Source organism: Aquarana catesbeiana, linkage group LG11, assembly GCF_042186555.1.
Source record: "Aquarana catesbeiana isolate 2022-GZ linkage group LG11, ASM4218655v1, whole genome shotgun sequence".
NCBI classification, from domain to species: domain Eukaryota; kingdom Metazoa; phylum Chordata; class Amphibia; order Anura; family Ranidae; genus Aquarana; species Aquarana catesbeiana.
The window spans coordinates 173,187,386-173,203,662 of NC_133334.1; the positions used below are offsets into that span (position 1 = coordinate 173,187,386).

The 16,277-nt window shown below is 50.1% G+C and overlaps 1 protein-coding gene across 8 annotated transcripts in view; it reads left to right on the forward strand.

Annotated features, from left to right (window-relative positions):
* Positions 1-16,277, forward strand: part of LTBP3 (latent transforming growth factor beta binding protein 3) — a 1,979,464-nt gene that overhangs the window by 1,899,137 nt on the left and 64,050 nt on the right. The window contains exon 25 of one of the 8 annotated variants that reach the window (XM_073605042.1): positions 10,803-10,898. The exons of the other annotated variants lie outside the window; for them this stretch is intronic. Coding sequence (XP_073461143.1) covers positions 10,803-10,870 — 68 coding nt within the window. The 3' untranslated portion in view covers positions 10,871-10,898. The remainder of the gene's footprint in view (positions 1-10,802; positions 10,899-16,277) is intronic. 8 annotated transcript variants of the gene reach the window in all.

Genomic DNA, 16,277 nt, shown 5'->3' on the forward strand with positions numbered 1-16,277 from the left:
GTTCACAGCAGGTGTTGTCTGATTGCATCCATTCAGTGCAATCGCTGGTTAGTCAGGCTGTGTGCGAATCAATGTTTGATTAACCTGTGCTACAGACATGGTCAGATCTCCTGCATTTAACCAAGCCACAACATTCCAGCCCTGCCATTAATCACCTGCCTTCCCAAGAATCTATTCCCCCATCACTCATGGCAACCTCAGCGACAGTCCAGTATACACAGCTTCCCACCAAGTATTATTACCCAGTCTCTACTCACTGCACCTATCCTGCTTTCAATCCACCTGCCTCTTCTCCCCCACCTGTAACAATCCCACAAAACCCTCCTCCAGCCACTGTTCCTTGGTCTTCCTTCGATCCAGCTACTTTCTTTTCTTACAGCCCTGCACCTACATACAAAACTGCACGGGCTAAACCAAAAAAGAAACAAAAATTCTTTCCTACCCACACGATCCTGCCAGTAACCCAACTTGCTTCCACACCAACTAACCCACCTGATTCTGCCAAACCTCTGCCTGCTACCCAGTCTGACGTTCCAGTGTCTGCTACCCAGCCTGACGTTCCAGTGCCTGCTACCCAGCCTGACGTTCCAGTGCCTGCTACCCAGCCTGACGTTCCAGTGCCTGCTACCCAGCCTGATGTTCCAGTGCCTGCTACCCAGCCTGACGGTCCAGTGCCTGCTACCCAGCCTGACGGTCCAGTGCCTGCTACCCAGCCTGACGGTCCAGTGCCTGCTACCCAGCCTGACGGTCCAGTGCCTGCTACCCAGCCTGACGGTCCAGTGCCTGCTGATCGGTCTAATGACCTTGTGTCCATGTTCCAGCCTAAAGTTTTGCTACCAGTGTTCCAGTCTGATGTGCCCGCTTCCCAGTTTGATGACCTTCTGTTTGCTGTCCAGCCTGATGCGCCAGTGTCTTCTACTCAGCCTGTTGTGCCAATGCCTGTGCCCGCTGTCCAGTTTGAGGTCCCAGTGCCTGCTGCTCAGCCTGACATCTCAGTGCCCATGTTCCAGTCTGACGCTTCAGTGACTACTGTCCAGTCCGATGTACCTATTGTTCAGCCTGGTATGCCAGCAACTGCTGTTCTGCCCGATGTGCCAGCGCCTGTGTCTGCTGCCCAGTCTAAAGTTCCAGTACCCGCTGCCTGGTCTGATGTCTCGGTGCCGGCTTTCCAGTCCGCTTTCCAGCCTGATGTGCCAGTGTCTGCTACTCAGCCAGTTGTGCCAATGCCTGTGTCCGCTGCCCAGTTTGAGGTCCCAGTGCCTGCTGCTCAGCCCGAAATCCCAGTGTCCATGTTCCAGTCTGATGCTCCAGCGTCTACTGACCAGTCCGATGTACCTGTTCAGCCTGTTGTGCCAGTACCTGCTGTTCTGCCTGATGTGCCAGCGCCTGTCTTTGCTGTCCAGCCTGAAGTTCCAGCACCTGCTGCCCGGTCTGATGTCTTGGTACCCACTTTCCAGCCTGATGTGCCCACTGTTCAGCCTGATGAGCCTGCTTTCCGGTCTGATGTGCCCATCCTCCAGCCTGATATCCTGGTACCTGTCTTCCAGCCTGATGTCGTGATGTTGGTATCTCAGCCTGAGGTTTCGGTGCCCGTGTCTCAGCCTGAAGTTTCGGTGCCCGTGTTTCAGCCTGGAGTTTCGGTGCCCGTGTCTCAGCCTGCTGAATGGGTGCCCGTTACCCAGTCTGTTGAATCGGTGCCCGTTACCCGGTCTGCTGAACTGGTGCCCGTTACCCAGTCTGCTAAACCGAAGTCCGTCACTTTGCCTGTCAAGCCAGTATCCGTTATCCGGCTTGCCGAACCAGTGCCCAGTGTCCAGCTCGCTGAGTCGGGGTCTGTTACCCAGCCCACTGGGCCGGGGTCCGTTACCCAGCTTGCTGAGCCGGTGCCTGTAATCCGGCCTGCCCTTACGGTGCTCGCTGTTCGGCCTAATGTTCCAGAGCCTGCTGTCCATCTCGATGACCTGGAGCCTGCTGTCCAGCTCGATGACCCGGAGCCTGCTGCCCAGCTCGATGACCCGGAGCCTGCTGCCCAGCTCGATGACCCGGAGCCTGCTGCCCAGCTCGATGACCCGGAGCCTGCTGCCCGGCTCGTTGACCCGGAGCCTGCTGCCCGGCTCGTTGACCCGGAGCCTGCTGCCCAGCTCGTAAACCGAAGCCTGCTGCCCAGCTCGATGACCCGAAGCCTGCTGCCCAGCTCGATGACCCGGAGCCTGCTGCCCAGCTCGATGACCCGGAGCCCGCTGCCCATCTCGATGACCCGGAGCCCGCTGCCCATCTCGATGACCCGGAGCCCGCTGCCCATCTCGATGACCCGGAGCCCGCTGCCCATCTCGATGACCCGGAGCCCGCTGCCCATCTCGATGACCCGGAGCCTGCTGCCCATCTCGATGACCCGGAGCCTGCTGCCCAGCTCGATGACCCGGGGCCTGCTGCCCAGCTCGATGACCCGGGGCCTGCTGCCCAGCTCGATGACCCGGAGCCGGCTGCCCAGCTCGGTTTGTTCTTGTCCGCTGCCCAGCTCAATGACTCTGATGTGCCAGCTGTCTGCCTGGATGGGCCTGATGACCAGCCTTCTTCCACCATTCTGCCTGATGCCATAGACTTTGGACAATTAAGACTAGTTGGAGCGTCCGGAGGCCGCTCCTTTAAGGGGGGGTACTGTCAGGAAAGGATCCGTCCGCTGGCAAGATATATCGTTTGGCATGCAGTACTGGGGTCCACCAGCAGGTGTCTCCTGGCAGTGTTGAACTGTCAGGAGAATATTTCCTTGCTGGTGTCATTTCATCTTTTGGCCGCAGTACTGATGTCCACCAGCAGATGGATCCTGGCAGTATGGAGCAGACAACACTCCCTGCGCTCAGGTGTGACTTGAAGTCAATCACAGTCAGTCCTATAAATACCCGGCCAGCCCTCATATGCTTGCCTTGGTATCTCTCTCCTTGAGCCCTGACCTTGTTCGCCTGTTACCCGATCCTGAACCTGCATCTGACCTTGTGCCCGAGCTTATCCTGACCTGATCCCTTCAGTGTTCCTGTACCCTTCTGCCCGATCCATCCCCTCTCTGTCCTGTTGGTTCCCTGTCCCTCATTTACTGATCTTCCTGTGTATGACCTTGGCTTGGCTAAACGTTTATGTCTCTGGTATATCCCTTGTTCTTGCTGACCTGCTGTGTATGACCCTGGCCTGGCTGACATCTGTGATTCCGGTATTGCCCCTTGCTGTAGATATTGTTGTTTGTAGTGGGTTTGTTGGGTTGGTTGTTTACTGTTTGTATTTTCTAATTATCACCTATTTTAATAAATATCACTATTCACTTACATGTGTTTTGGGTTATCTCTGTGCAGTCCACACAGTCTGGTCTACTAGTCTCCTGACAGTATATCAAGACCATCCCTGACCAGAGGTGGCTGCACTGAGGAGCCTTTTTGAAAATGCAGGCAGAAATAGTGATTTATCTTTCCTCATTGGTAACTGAGGATAATAGTTATTGCCATCTGGTATTGAAGGAGTGGGCCAGGGATCAACTATTAGAGTGTATCCGTCTGGCCCATTCTCTGGTGGATCAGGGCGGTATGCTATTTGAAAATGTTCAGCCTCTGATTCAGCTGTGTGCAGAGCTAGCCTTGTCCAGTACTCCAGAGGGCAAGGATGATTTTTCTCCCCCCTTCAGTTTAGATCAGGTTGAGTCTCTGGTGTGGTTATTAGAGGATGATCCAGCCTTTTTTATGGAACGTTATGCCTCTTGTTCACAGCAGGTGTTGTCTGATTGCATCCATTCAGTGCAATCGCTGGTTAGTCAGGCTGTGTGCGAATCAATGTTTGATTAACCTGTGCTACAGACATGGTCAGATCTCCTGCATTTAACCAAGCCACAACATTCCAGCCCTGCCATTAATCACCTGCCTTCCCAAGAATCTATTCCCCCATCACTCATGGCAACCTCAGCGACAGTCCAGTATACACAGCTTCCCACCAAGTATTATTACCCAGTCTCTACTCACTGCACCTATCCTGCTTTCAATCCACCTGCCTCTTCTCCCCCACCTGTAACAATCCCACAAAACCCTCCTCCAGCCACTGTTCCTTGGTCTTCCTTCGATCCAGCTACTTTCTTTTCTTACAGCCCTGCACCTACATACAAAACTGCACGGGCTAAACCAAAAAAGAAACAAAAATTCTTTCCTACCCACACGATCCTGCCAGTAACCCAACTTGCTTCCACACCAACTAACCCACCTGATTCTGCCAAACCTCTGCCTGCTACCCAGTCTGACGTTCCAGTGTCTGCTACCCAGCCTGACGTTCCAGTGCCTGCTACCCAGCCTGACGTTCCAGTGCCTGCTACCCAGCCTGATGTTCCAGTGCCTTCTACCCAGCCTGACGGTCCAGTGCCTGCTACCCAGCCTGACGGTCCAGTGCCTGCTACCCAGCCTGACGGTCCAGTGCCTGCTACCCAGCCTGACGGTCCAGTGCCTGCTACCCAGCCTGACGGTCCAGTGCCTGCTGATCGGTCTAATGACCTTGTGTCCATGTTCCAGCCTAAAGTTTTGCTACCAGTGTTCCAGTCTGATGTGCCCGCTTCCCAGTTTGATGACCTTCTGTTTGCTGTCCAGCCTGATGCGCCAGTGTCTTCTACTCAGCCTGTTGTGCCAATGCCTGTGCCCGCTGTCCAGTTTGAGGTCCCAGTGCCTGCTGCTCAGCCTGACATCTCAGTGCCCATGTTCCAGTCTGACGCTTCAGTGACTACTGTCCAGTCCGATGTACCTATTGTTCAGCCTGGTATGCCAGCAACTGCTGTTCTGCCCGATGTGCCAGCGCCTGTGTCTGCTGCCCAGTCTAAAGTTCCAGTACCCGCTACCTGGTCTGATGTCTCGGTGCCGGCTTTCCAGTCCGCTTTCCAGCCTGATGTGCCAGTGTCTGCTACTCAGCCAGTTGTGCCAATGCCTGTGTCCGCTGCCCAGTTTGAGGTCCCAGTGCCTGCTGCTCAGCCCGAAATCCCAGTGTCCATGTTCCAGTCTGATGCTCCAGCGTCTACTGACCAGTCCGATGTACCTGTTCAGCCTGTTGTGCCAGTACCTGCTGTTCTGCCTGATGTGCCAGCGCCTGTCTTTGCTGTCCAGCCTGAAGTTCCAGCACCTGCTGCCCGGTCTGATGTCTTGGTACCCACTTTCCAGCCTGATGTGCCCACTGTTCAGCCTGATGAGCCTGCTTTCCGGTCTGATGTGCCCATCCTCCAGCCTGATATCCTGGTACCTGTCTTCCAGCCTGATGTCGTGATGTTGGTATCTCAGCCTGAGGTTTCGGTGCCCGTGTCTCAGCCTGAAGTTTCGGTGCCCGTGTTTCAGCCTGGAGTTTCGGTGCCCGTGTCTCAGCCTGCTGAATGGGTGCCCGTTACCCAGTCTGTTGAATCGGTGCCCGTTACCCGGTCTGCTGAACTGGTGCCCGTTACCCAGTCTGCTAAACCGAAGTCCGTCACTTTGCCTGTCAAGCCAGTATCCGTTATCCGGCTTGCCGAACCAGTGCCCGGTGTCCAGCTCGCTGAGTCGGGGTCTGTTACCCAGCCCACTGGGCCGGGGTCCGTTACCCAGCTTGCTGAGCCGGTGCCTGTAATCCGGCCTGCCCTTACGGTGCTCGCTGTTCGGCCTAATGTTCCAGAGCCTGCTGTCCATCTCGATGACCTGGAGCCTGCTGTTCAGCTCGATGACCCGGAGCCTGCTGCCCAGCTCGATGACCCGGAGCCTGCTGCCCATCTCGATGACCCGGAGCCTGCTGCCCATCTCGATGACCCGGAGCCTGCTGCCCAGCTCGATGACCCGGAGCCTGCTGCCCAGCTCGTTGACCCGGAGCCTGCTGCCCAGCTCGTTGACCCGGAGCCTGCTGCCCAGCTCGTTGACCCGGAGCCTGCTGCCCAGCTCGTTGACCCGGAGCCTGCTGCCCAGCTCGATGACCCGAAGCCTGCTGCCCAGCTCGATGACCCGGAGCCTGCTGCCCAGCTCGATGACCCGGAGCCTGCTGCCCAGCTCGATGACCCGGAGCCCGCTGCCCAGCTCGATGACCCGGAGCCCGCTGCCCAGCTCGATGACCCGGAGCCCGCTGCCCATCTCGATGACCCGGAGCCCGCTGCCCATCTCGATGACCCGGAGCCCGCTGCCCATCTCGATGACCCGGAGCCCGCTGCCCATCTCGATGACCCGGAGCCCGCTGCCCATCTCGATGACCCGGAGCCCGCTGCCCATCTCGATGACCCGGAGCCCGCTGCCCATCTCGATGACCCGGAGCCCGCTGCCCATCTCGATGACCCGGAGCCTGCTGCCCAGCTCGATGACCCGGGGCCTGCTGCCCAGCTCGATGACCCGGAGCCGGCTGCCCAGCTCGGTTTGTTCTTGTCCGCTGCCCAGCTCAATGACTCTGATGTGCCAGCTGTCTGCCTGGATGGGCCTGATGACCAGCCTTCTTCCACCATTCTGCCTGATGCCATAGACTTTGGACAATTAAGACTAGTTGGAGCGTCCGGAGGCCGCTCCTTTAAGGGGGGGTACTGTCAGGAAAGGATCCGTACGCTGGCAAGATATATCGTTTGGCATGCAGTACTGGGGTCCACCAGCAGGTGTCTCCTGGCAGTGTTGAACTGTCAGGAGAATATTTCCTTGCTGGTGTCATTTCATCTTTTGGCCGCAGTACTGACGTCCACCAGCGGATGGATCCTGGCAGTATGGAGCAGACAACACTCCCTGCGCTCAGGTGTGACTTGAAGTCAATCACAGTCAGTCCTATAAATACCCGGCCAGCCCTCATATGCTTGCCTTGGTATCTCTCTCCTTGAGCCCTGACCTTGTTCGCCTGTTACCCGATCCTGAACCTGAATCTGACCTTGTGCCCGAGCTTATCCTGACCTGATCCCTTCAGTGTTCCTGTACCCTTCTGCCCGATCCATCCCCTCTCTGTCCTGTTGGTTCCCTGTCCCTCATTTACTGATCTTCCTGTGTATGACCTTGGCTTGGCTAAACGTTTATGTCTCTGGTATATCCATTGTTCTTGCTGACCTGCTGTGTATGACCCTGGCCTGGCTGACATCTGTGATTCCGGTATTGCCCCTTGCTGTAGATATTGTTGTTTGTAGTGGGTTTGTTGGGTTGGTTGTTTACTGTTTGTATTTTCTAATTATCACCTATTTTAATAAATATCACTATTCACTTACATGTGTTTTGGGTTATCTCTGTGCAGTCCACACAGTCTGGTCTACTAGTCTCCTGACACTCCAGGTCGTTTATTAATAAATTAATAGGATTGGTCCCAGCACAGAACCCTGTGGGACCCCACTACCCACCCCTGACCATTCCAAGTATTCCCCATTTATCACCACCCTCTGAACTCATCCTTGTAGCCAGGTTACTCCACGCGCTTCCAGTCCCTTTGGTTGTTCTGGCTAGGATGGTGGAACGCATGCTAGCTACGGGGGCTAGCCGCGAGGCACCTTCCACTAACAGTCACGTCTGCAGCCCCAGTGCCGGGTCAAGGCACATTCTTAAGCAGCCATTTGGCATTTATATTTTTTACAATTTTAAATAAACAGGATTACGCTATTGGTTCCTTATTATCTTTCCACATATCCCATCTATGATCTCTGCGGTGATCATAGGTCATCATTGCAGCAAGCATTATCTTGCTAAAGTTTTTCTTTACCTAGTTAAATTATTCATTACCTTAGAGCGTCCTCTATACTTTATTTTACTTCAATCCATGTACTCACCCTATGGTCCATGACAACGGACCTTATTTTGTACAGTAAACATTTATGGCGAACTGTGTCAAACGCTTTTGCAAAATCCAGATACACCACGTCTACTGGCCTTCCTTTATCTAGATGGCAACTCACTTCCCAATCCTCTGAGAAGGTTAATAGATTGGTTTGGCAAGAACGATTCTTCATGAATCCATGCTGATTACTGCTAATGATACCGTTTTCATTACTAAAATCTTGTATATAGTCCCTTATCATATATAGTCCCTTATCATCCCCTCCAAGAGCTTGCATACTGTTGATGTTAGGCTAACTGGTCTGTAATTCCCAGGGATATATTTTGGGCCCTTTTTAAATATTGGTGCTACATTGGCTTTTCTCCAATCTGCTGGTACCATTTCAGTCAGTAGACTGTCAGTAAAAATTAGGAACAATGGTCTGGCAATTACTTGACTGAGTTCCCTAAGTACCCTCAGGTGCAAGCCATCCGGTCCTGTTGATTTATTAATGTTAAGTTTCCCAAGTCTAATTTTAATTCTGTCCTCTGTTAGCCATGAGGGTACTTCCTGTGGTGTGTCATGAAAATAAGCACTGCAGTTTTGGTTACTAAAGCCCCCCGATTCCCTTGTGAAGACTGAGGAGAAGAATAAATTCAATATCTTTGCCATCTTCCCATCCTTTGTAACCAGATGTCCTTCCTCATTCTTTATGGGGCCAATATGGTCTGTCCTCCCTTTCTTACTGTTTACATACCTAAAGAATTTCTTGAGATTTTTTTTTTGCTCTCCTCTGCTATGTGTCTTTCATGTTCTACCTTAGTCGCCCTAATTGCACCCTTACATATCTTATGTCATTCTTTATAAAGTCTGAATGTTGATGATGATCCCTCAACCTTGTATTTTTTTAAGGCCTTCTCCTTTTGGATTTATATGCATTTTTACATTGGAGTTAAGCCATCCAGGACTTTTGTTCGCTCTTTTAAATTTATTACCCAATGGGATGCACTGGCTAATGCCCTTATTTAATATGCTCTTAAAGCAAACCCATCTCTCCTCCATGTTCTTTGTTCCTAAGATTTTATCCCAATTTATGCCTTCTAGCAAGTCGTTTAGGGAAGTTTGCTCTTTTGAAATTCAGTCTCTTTGTATTCCCCTTATGTTTCCTATTTGTGTGATTTATACTGAAGCCAATTGACCTGTGATCACTGTTTCCTAAATTGCCCCGTCTTTTCACATCCATGATCAGGTCTGTATTGTTGGTATTCAGTAGATCTAGTAACGCTTTATTTCTAGTTAGTGCGTTTGCCATCTGACCCATTAAATTGTCCTGCAAGACATTTAGGAACTGGCAAGCCTTAGACGAATGCATGGTTCCCTCCACCCAGTCTATGTCTGGATAATTAAAATCCCCCATTATAATGACACTTCCCATCCTTGCTGCTAATCCAAATTGGGATAGCAGGTCTACCTTCGCCTCCTCCCTCAGGTTAGGAGGCCTATAGCATACTCCCAGTATTATTTTCCCCTTAGCTTCATTCTATTGGAGCTCTACCCATAAGGATTCCACCTCCTCCCTAGCTCCCTTAGTGATGTCATCTCTTACATTTACTTGTACATTATTCTTGATATATAGACATACCCCTCCCCCTTTTTTAACCTCTCTATCCCTGCAATAAAGGGAATACCCTTGAATGGTAGCCAATTATGAGAGCTGTTGAACCAGGTCTCTGAAATTCCCACAAAATCCAAATTCTCCTCGTACAACAGTATCTCTAGTTCACCCATCTTGTCTGCCAGACTCCTGGCATTGGTGAACATGCCACATAGTTTAGACCGCTCGCATTTTATCCTCTTATTGTGTGTTCCGAGATTGCATCTAGGACTTGTTACTATACTTACCTTGGGTTTATGTGCTTTAGTCAACCTACCACTAATGCCCCCAATACTACCCTCTGGAATAAGTTCCACACTGGCTATCTACCTCTGGACTTTCTCCCCAGTCGCATAGTTTAAAAACTCTTCTAAATTTTTGGCCATCTTTACTCCCAGCACATCTGTACTCTCCTCATTTAGGTGCAGTCCGTTCTTTCTATAGTACTGGCGACGACTGAGAAGTCGGCCCAATCCTCCAGGAACCCAAACCCCTCCTTACTACACCAGCTCCTCAGCTACTAATTTTATTCTCTATCAAAGAACCCATCACGTTTTAATGTACCTTGTAGATGAGCCAGATAATGCAGAGTAAGGCCTCCCTTATGTATTTGACTCTCAGCCCCTGATAGAGCAGACAAGGGGCCCAAGAGTGCAGAGTGGTATGAGTGCCTAGCAGGTTAGTTGTCAGAAGAGCTGCTCTGGAGTTTCTGATGCCACAGGGATGATGAACAGCAATGTGAAGTCAGGACAGGTGGCTGGCTGGAAACTGGATCAGGACACCACACACCTGGATGTTGAAGTTGGCACACAGCAGATCGGCCCCGAGGGACATGGAGCACAGACGGTACAGGCAAACTGGGTCATACGCAGGCAGGAGATATCAGAACAGGTGCGGAAGTCGGGGTACAGGCCAGGTCAGTAACAGGCAGATAGCGTGGTAATCAAAGGAGCAGGAAGAGTCACAGGCAAGCTGGGTCAAACACAGGAATAGATCTCTGAAGCAGGTTACAGGTAGCAGGGGTCACAGGAAAGCTGCAGATCAGACAGCGCTGATCCTGTTTACAAGCCCTGGTTAAATTACTTGTTTGGCGCCAGGAATCGTGCACGCGCACACGGCGCATGCTCATTTGGCGCTCACAAACATGCACCAGTTCGGCCAGCAGCAAGATTTCCTCAGAAGTGTACTTCCTGACATTGCCCCCTCCTAATGGGCAGCCTCCGGCTGGGTTCTTGGGTTCTTTTAAATGATTGGATCAATCTTTTGGCATGGATATTACTCTCAGGCTCCGATGAATTATCTTCTGGCCTGTAACCCTTCCACTTGATTAAATATTGAATTTGATTGTACCTTTTCCTGCAGTCCAGAATTGTTTCAACCTCAAAATCCTCTTCTCCATCGATTATTACAGGTTCTGGTGGACCAGTGCTTCCTTTGGGAAAAATATCAGGAACAACAGGTTTTAACAAGGTCACATGAAAAACAGGGTGGATTTTGAATGAGCCAGGTAACTTCAGCTCTTAAGCTACATCACTAATCTTCCTTTTCACAGGAAAGGGTTCCACGAATTTAGGGCCCAATTTTCTTGAAGGACATACCAGCTTTAGGTTTGTTGTGGACAGCCATACCTGGTTGCCAGGTTCTAGGATTAACTCTCCTCGTTTTTTCTTATTGAAGATTTTTTTGTTGTACTCCTGAGTCTTGGTCATAGTTTCTTGCAGCAGTTTGTTGTTACTGCTGAAGAAGTTTATTGTTTCAGAGACCGCAGGAACTGAATATTCGGAATGGTGCCTAGTAGGAAGGATGGATGGAAGCCATAGTTAGCAAAAAATTGAGCTTGTTTAGTAGCAGAATGAGAGGAATTATTATAGGCAAATTCGGCTAAGGGAAGCAGGGAGACCCAGTTATCCTGGGAGAAGGAGGAAAAGCAGCGCAAGTACTGGGTTTGGTTGGTTCTTTCTGTTTGCCCATTTGTCTGCAGGTGGTATGCTAAAGAGAAGGATAGTTACATTTCCAGAGATCCACATAAGGCTTTCCAGAACCTGGAGGTGAACTGTACCCTGCGATCGGACACACAATATTGGCTGAAACTACATGAAGCCTTATGACTTCCTTAATGAAGACTTGTGATGTTTGCGCAGCTGAAGGCGTCCCCTTCATTGGTATAAAATGAGCCATTTTTAACAGTATTTCTACCACCACGAAGATGGTAGTAAAGCCTTTTGCTGGGGGAAGCTCCACAATAAAATCCATTGAGATCATTCTCCACGGTCTCTCTGGGGCAGACAATGGTTTCAGCAAACCCCAAGCCCTGACTTTGCTATTTTTGTTTCGGATGCAGATGGTGCAGGATCCTGCATACCTTCTACAGTCACATGCTACCTGGGGCCACCAGAATGTGCATTGCACAAGTTCGTCAGTCTTCAAGGCGCTGAAATGTCCAGCTAACCTGTAATCATGCCAGAGTTCCAATACTGCAACCCTTAAGTGCCTAGGTACAAAGATTTTGTTCTCATGCCATAATACACCATCTTTCGCCTGCAAGTTGATTTCTGGGGAGAAAGCAGTTTCCGAGGAGGCTTGTTTGATCCAAGACAGTAAATCTTCCTGTAACACAAGAAAGTTCCCTAAAGGCAGGATGGTGTCCGGGGATGTGGCTTCTTCAGAGTCATTGAAGATGTGGGATAATGCATCAGGCTTTGTGTTCTTCGACCCAGGTCTATAAGTTACATGAAATGAAAATCTGGAGAAAAATAGTGCCCACCTGGCCTGACGTGGCTTTAATCTCTTCTCTGTCCTCAGGTACCCCAAATTGATGATGATCTGTGTAGACCAGAATTGGATGTGGCGCTCCTTCTCATAAATACCACCACTCTTCCAGTGCCGCTTTGATAGCCAGGAGCTCTCGATCCCCCACGTCGTAGTTCCTCTCAGCTGCCGACAATTTGTGGGAGAAAAATGCAACTGGGTGTAGGAGAGCTTTGGACCCTTGCCGCTGTGAAAGTACTGCTCTGACCGCCATTTTAGATGCATCAACCTCAAGAACAAAACAACAGAGCCGGGTCAGGATGTTTCAAGATGGATGCAGACGTGAACAACTTTTTCAGGGTTTCAAAGGTGGCCTGAGCTTCAGAGGACTAGTGGAATTGAATGCCTTGCCTGGGAGCGATTATGGCAGAGAACTGCCTAATGAATTTTCGGTAGAAGTTGGCAAATTCGATGAAAAATTAGATTCCTTTTTTGTCTGCAGGAACTGGCCAGTCCAGAATAGCGGTAACTTTCTGATGATCTATTTTGATGCCTTCAACTGAGATAATTAGCCCAAGAAATTGAATGCTCTGTAGTTCGAATTCACATTTTTCTGGTTTGACATATAGGTCATGCTGTCGAAGCCGGGTTAACACACTCTTGACGCGCCTGTGATGGTCATCCAAAGAGGATGAAAAGATTAGGATATCATCTAGGTATAATGGGTGATGAATAGGTTTAGGTAATCACGGAAGATGTAGTTGACAAAGTGCTGGAATGTGGCCGGGGCATTACAGGTATTCAAAATGCCCGAATTGGTGCCGGAAGCTTTTTTTTTCACTCATCCCCTTCTCTTATGCAAACCAGGTTGTAGGCTCCCTAGAGATCCAGCTTGGTAAAAATAATCACAGCCTTTGAAATAACTCGGGTACCAGGGGCAGCGGGTAGCGATTTTTAACAGTAGTCTTGTTTAACTCCCGATAATCTACACAGGAACGTAAGGTGTGATCTTTCTTTTCAACAAAGCAAATACCTGCCCCTGCCGGAGAGGTGGATGGGCAAATAAATCCCTTCTTCAAATCATCATCAATATATTCTCTAAGTGTGCCCAGTTCTAGTTCAGTTAGGGGAAAGTTCCTCCCAAAAGGAACTTCGGCCCCTGGCAGGAGCTCGATCGGACTGTCATGGGACCTGTGGGGAGGAAGGGTCTCCGCACCCTTCTTACTGAACACGTCCAGGAAATCGTGATACCACTGGGCATTTCAATATCAAAACCCAGACAGAGCAAGGGTGAGGGGTCGCCTATGACCTCTTGTGGACAGTGTTGCTGACAATAAGTAGAAGAGAACTTGATTTCCCTGGTGACCCAGTTGATGTGAGGATTGTGGGCCTGTAGCCAAGGCATGCCTAGGATGATAGGAAATATAGGTGATGAGATGGCATCTAGGCATAGTAACTCTTGGTGATGATTGGAAATGGTGGCCGGACGTGGAACAGTTTCTTGTGTGACTGAATCAGATTTTATGGTGGTCCCATCGGCCAGATAGACCCAGGTCTTTGTTTGCAGTGGAATCAGGTGTTTATGTCAGAAACCACGAATCAGACCAAGACAGAAGTACAGTTAATCACACTTGTTTAATAATAATAAAAAGGTAAACAGAGTAAGCATAGTGAATACATAGCCAGAGTTCAGTAACCAGATCGGGTAGTCAGCCAATGCCAATGTCAGAGAGCCAGAGATCAACGTAGTAGTACAGCAAGCAGGATCAGGAGCCAGAAGGTACATCAGCTGAGCGAGTCTTCAACAGGAACACAGGAGAAAGTCTCTGAGATGTGACCAAAGATGAAGGCAGAGATGAAGTGAGCTGGATGGCTTTAAGTAGCCAGGACTGACTAGCAGATCATCAACAGCTGAGTCACTGTGGAGAGAAAGGAGTTGGCAATTAGCCGACAGCCGAGTGGCCAGCTCAGTGAAGGAAGGGCTGAGCCCAGCCCTGACAGTACCCCCTCCTCAATGACCCCTCCCTCTCAAGGGGCCACCGGGATTGAGGGGAAAACGTCTATGGAAATCCCAGAGGAGGACAGGGGCATGTATATCTGAGTATGAGACCCAAGAGCGTTCCTCCAGACTGTACCTCTTCCAATGCACCAGGTACTGTATGCGCCCACGGAACCTACGGGAGTCAACAATGGATTGTACTTCATACTCCTCATGGTTCTCAACCTGTATAGGGTGAGGACGTGGCACCAAGGTGGTAAAGCGATTGCAGACCAAAGGTTTCAATAAGGAGACCTGAAACACTTTAGAGATGCGCATATTAGGAGGAAGGTCCAACGTGTAAGCCACTGGGTTAATCCTGTGAAGGATACAGAAAGGCCCAATAAACCGAGGTGCGAACTTCAAAGAAGGAACACGAAGTCGGAGGTTGTGAGACTACAACCAGACTCTGTCCCCATCCTGGTGGGAAGGTGCAGGCAGGCGTCTGCAGTCAGCATGGAGTCTGTACCTATCGTTAGCATGTTGCAAAGCCTCCTGGACTTGTGGAACGAAGGCCACAGAGATGCTCCTCTAACACAGGAATACTCTGCGGAACAAACGAGGCAGGCAACACGGAAGGTTGGAAACCATAGTTCGTCATAAACGGGGACAAACTGGAAGCTGAATTCAAGGCACTATTGTGAGCAAACTCCGCCCACGGTAAGAGGTCGGACCAGTTGTTATGATGGTCAGAAATATAGCAACCTAGGAATTGCTACAAGGACTGGTTGGCTTGTTCTGCGGCCCCATTAGACCGCGAGTGATACGCAGAGGAGAAAGCAAGCTGAATACCCAACTGTGCACAAAAGGCTTGCCAGAACCGGGACACAAAGTGACTACCCCTGTCTGAGATAATCACCTTGGGTAGTCCATGTAAGCGGAAGATCTCCCGAGCAAAAATAGAAGCCAGTTCCTTAGAAGTAGGCAACTTCTTGAGTGGAATACAATGCGACATTTTCGAGAACCGGTCAACCACCATAAGGATAACTGTGTTGCCCTGGGAGTTGGGTAACTCCACAGTGAAATCCATACACAGGTGGGTCCAGGGCCTCTCTCCATTGGGTATGGGTTGTAGGAGGCCCACTAGAAGGTTTTGTGGAGTCTTACTCTGAGCACACATGGAACAGGCAGCTATGAAGGCGGTTACATAAACACGTAGACTAGGCCACCAGAATTGTTGGGAAATGGCCCAAAAGAGTTGATTCTTCCCAGGGTGGCCAGCAGCCTTGGGAGAATGGTAAGTCTGGAACACAGCAGTACGGAGACTCTCGGGAACAAAGCAGCGGTCACAAGGTTTCTCCTAGGAAGAGCATTGACCTGAGCAGCAAAAATTTTTGTCACCCAAAGAAGAAGTAAAAATGGTGCGAACCGTAGCCAGAATATGATCAGGAGGAATCACAGGAACCGGAACCGACTCCATCTTGGAAGTGGAGGAAAATTGTTGTGTATCAAAAAATATGTTAAAAAAAACAAACTCTTTTAAACATCAGCAGCACTTAAGAAGTTCATATGTGAAATAAAATACAAATAAAGATGAAAAGTTCCACTTGTGTCCTAATTGTGTACAGCAGGGTGTGGGGTGGTAGCTAATCCGTTGAACACCAACTCTCTGCTGATCAAAATCCCAGATAAATCCTTTACCACATTGCTTTGTGACTCAGTCTCATCAACTTCTGGAATAAAAGGAAACATAGGATCAGGGTGTGCCAACACAGGAGCAGAAACAAAGGCAGCCTTGAGACTCTCAAAGGCCTTAATGGACTCCGGAGACCAACTCTGTGGGTTGCCATCTTTCCTGGTCATATCAGTCAGGGGCTTGACCAGAGATGAGAAGTTACGAATAAACTTCCGATAATAGTTGGCAAAGCCAAGAAAACGCTGCAGAGGACGTAAACCCACGGGTCGAGGCCACTGTAGAACGGCTGAAAGTTTCTCTGGGTCCATCGAAAAACCAGCAGTGGAAATCACATAGCCCAGGAATTTAACCTATTCACAATGGTATTCGCACTTTTCCAATTTACAATAGAGATTGTTCTCTTAGTATCAGAAATGTACTTACCGAGGCCGAGATGCCGAGAGCGGTTCACCTTTGTGACTAAG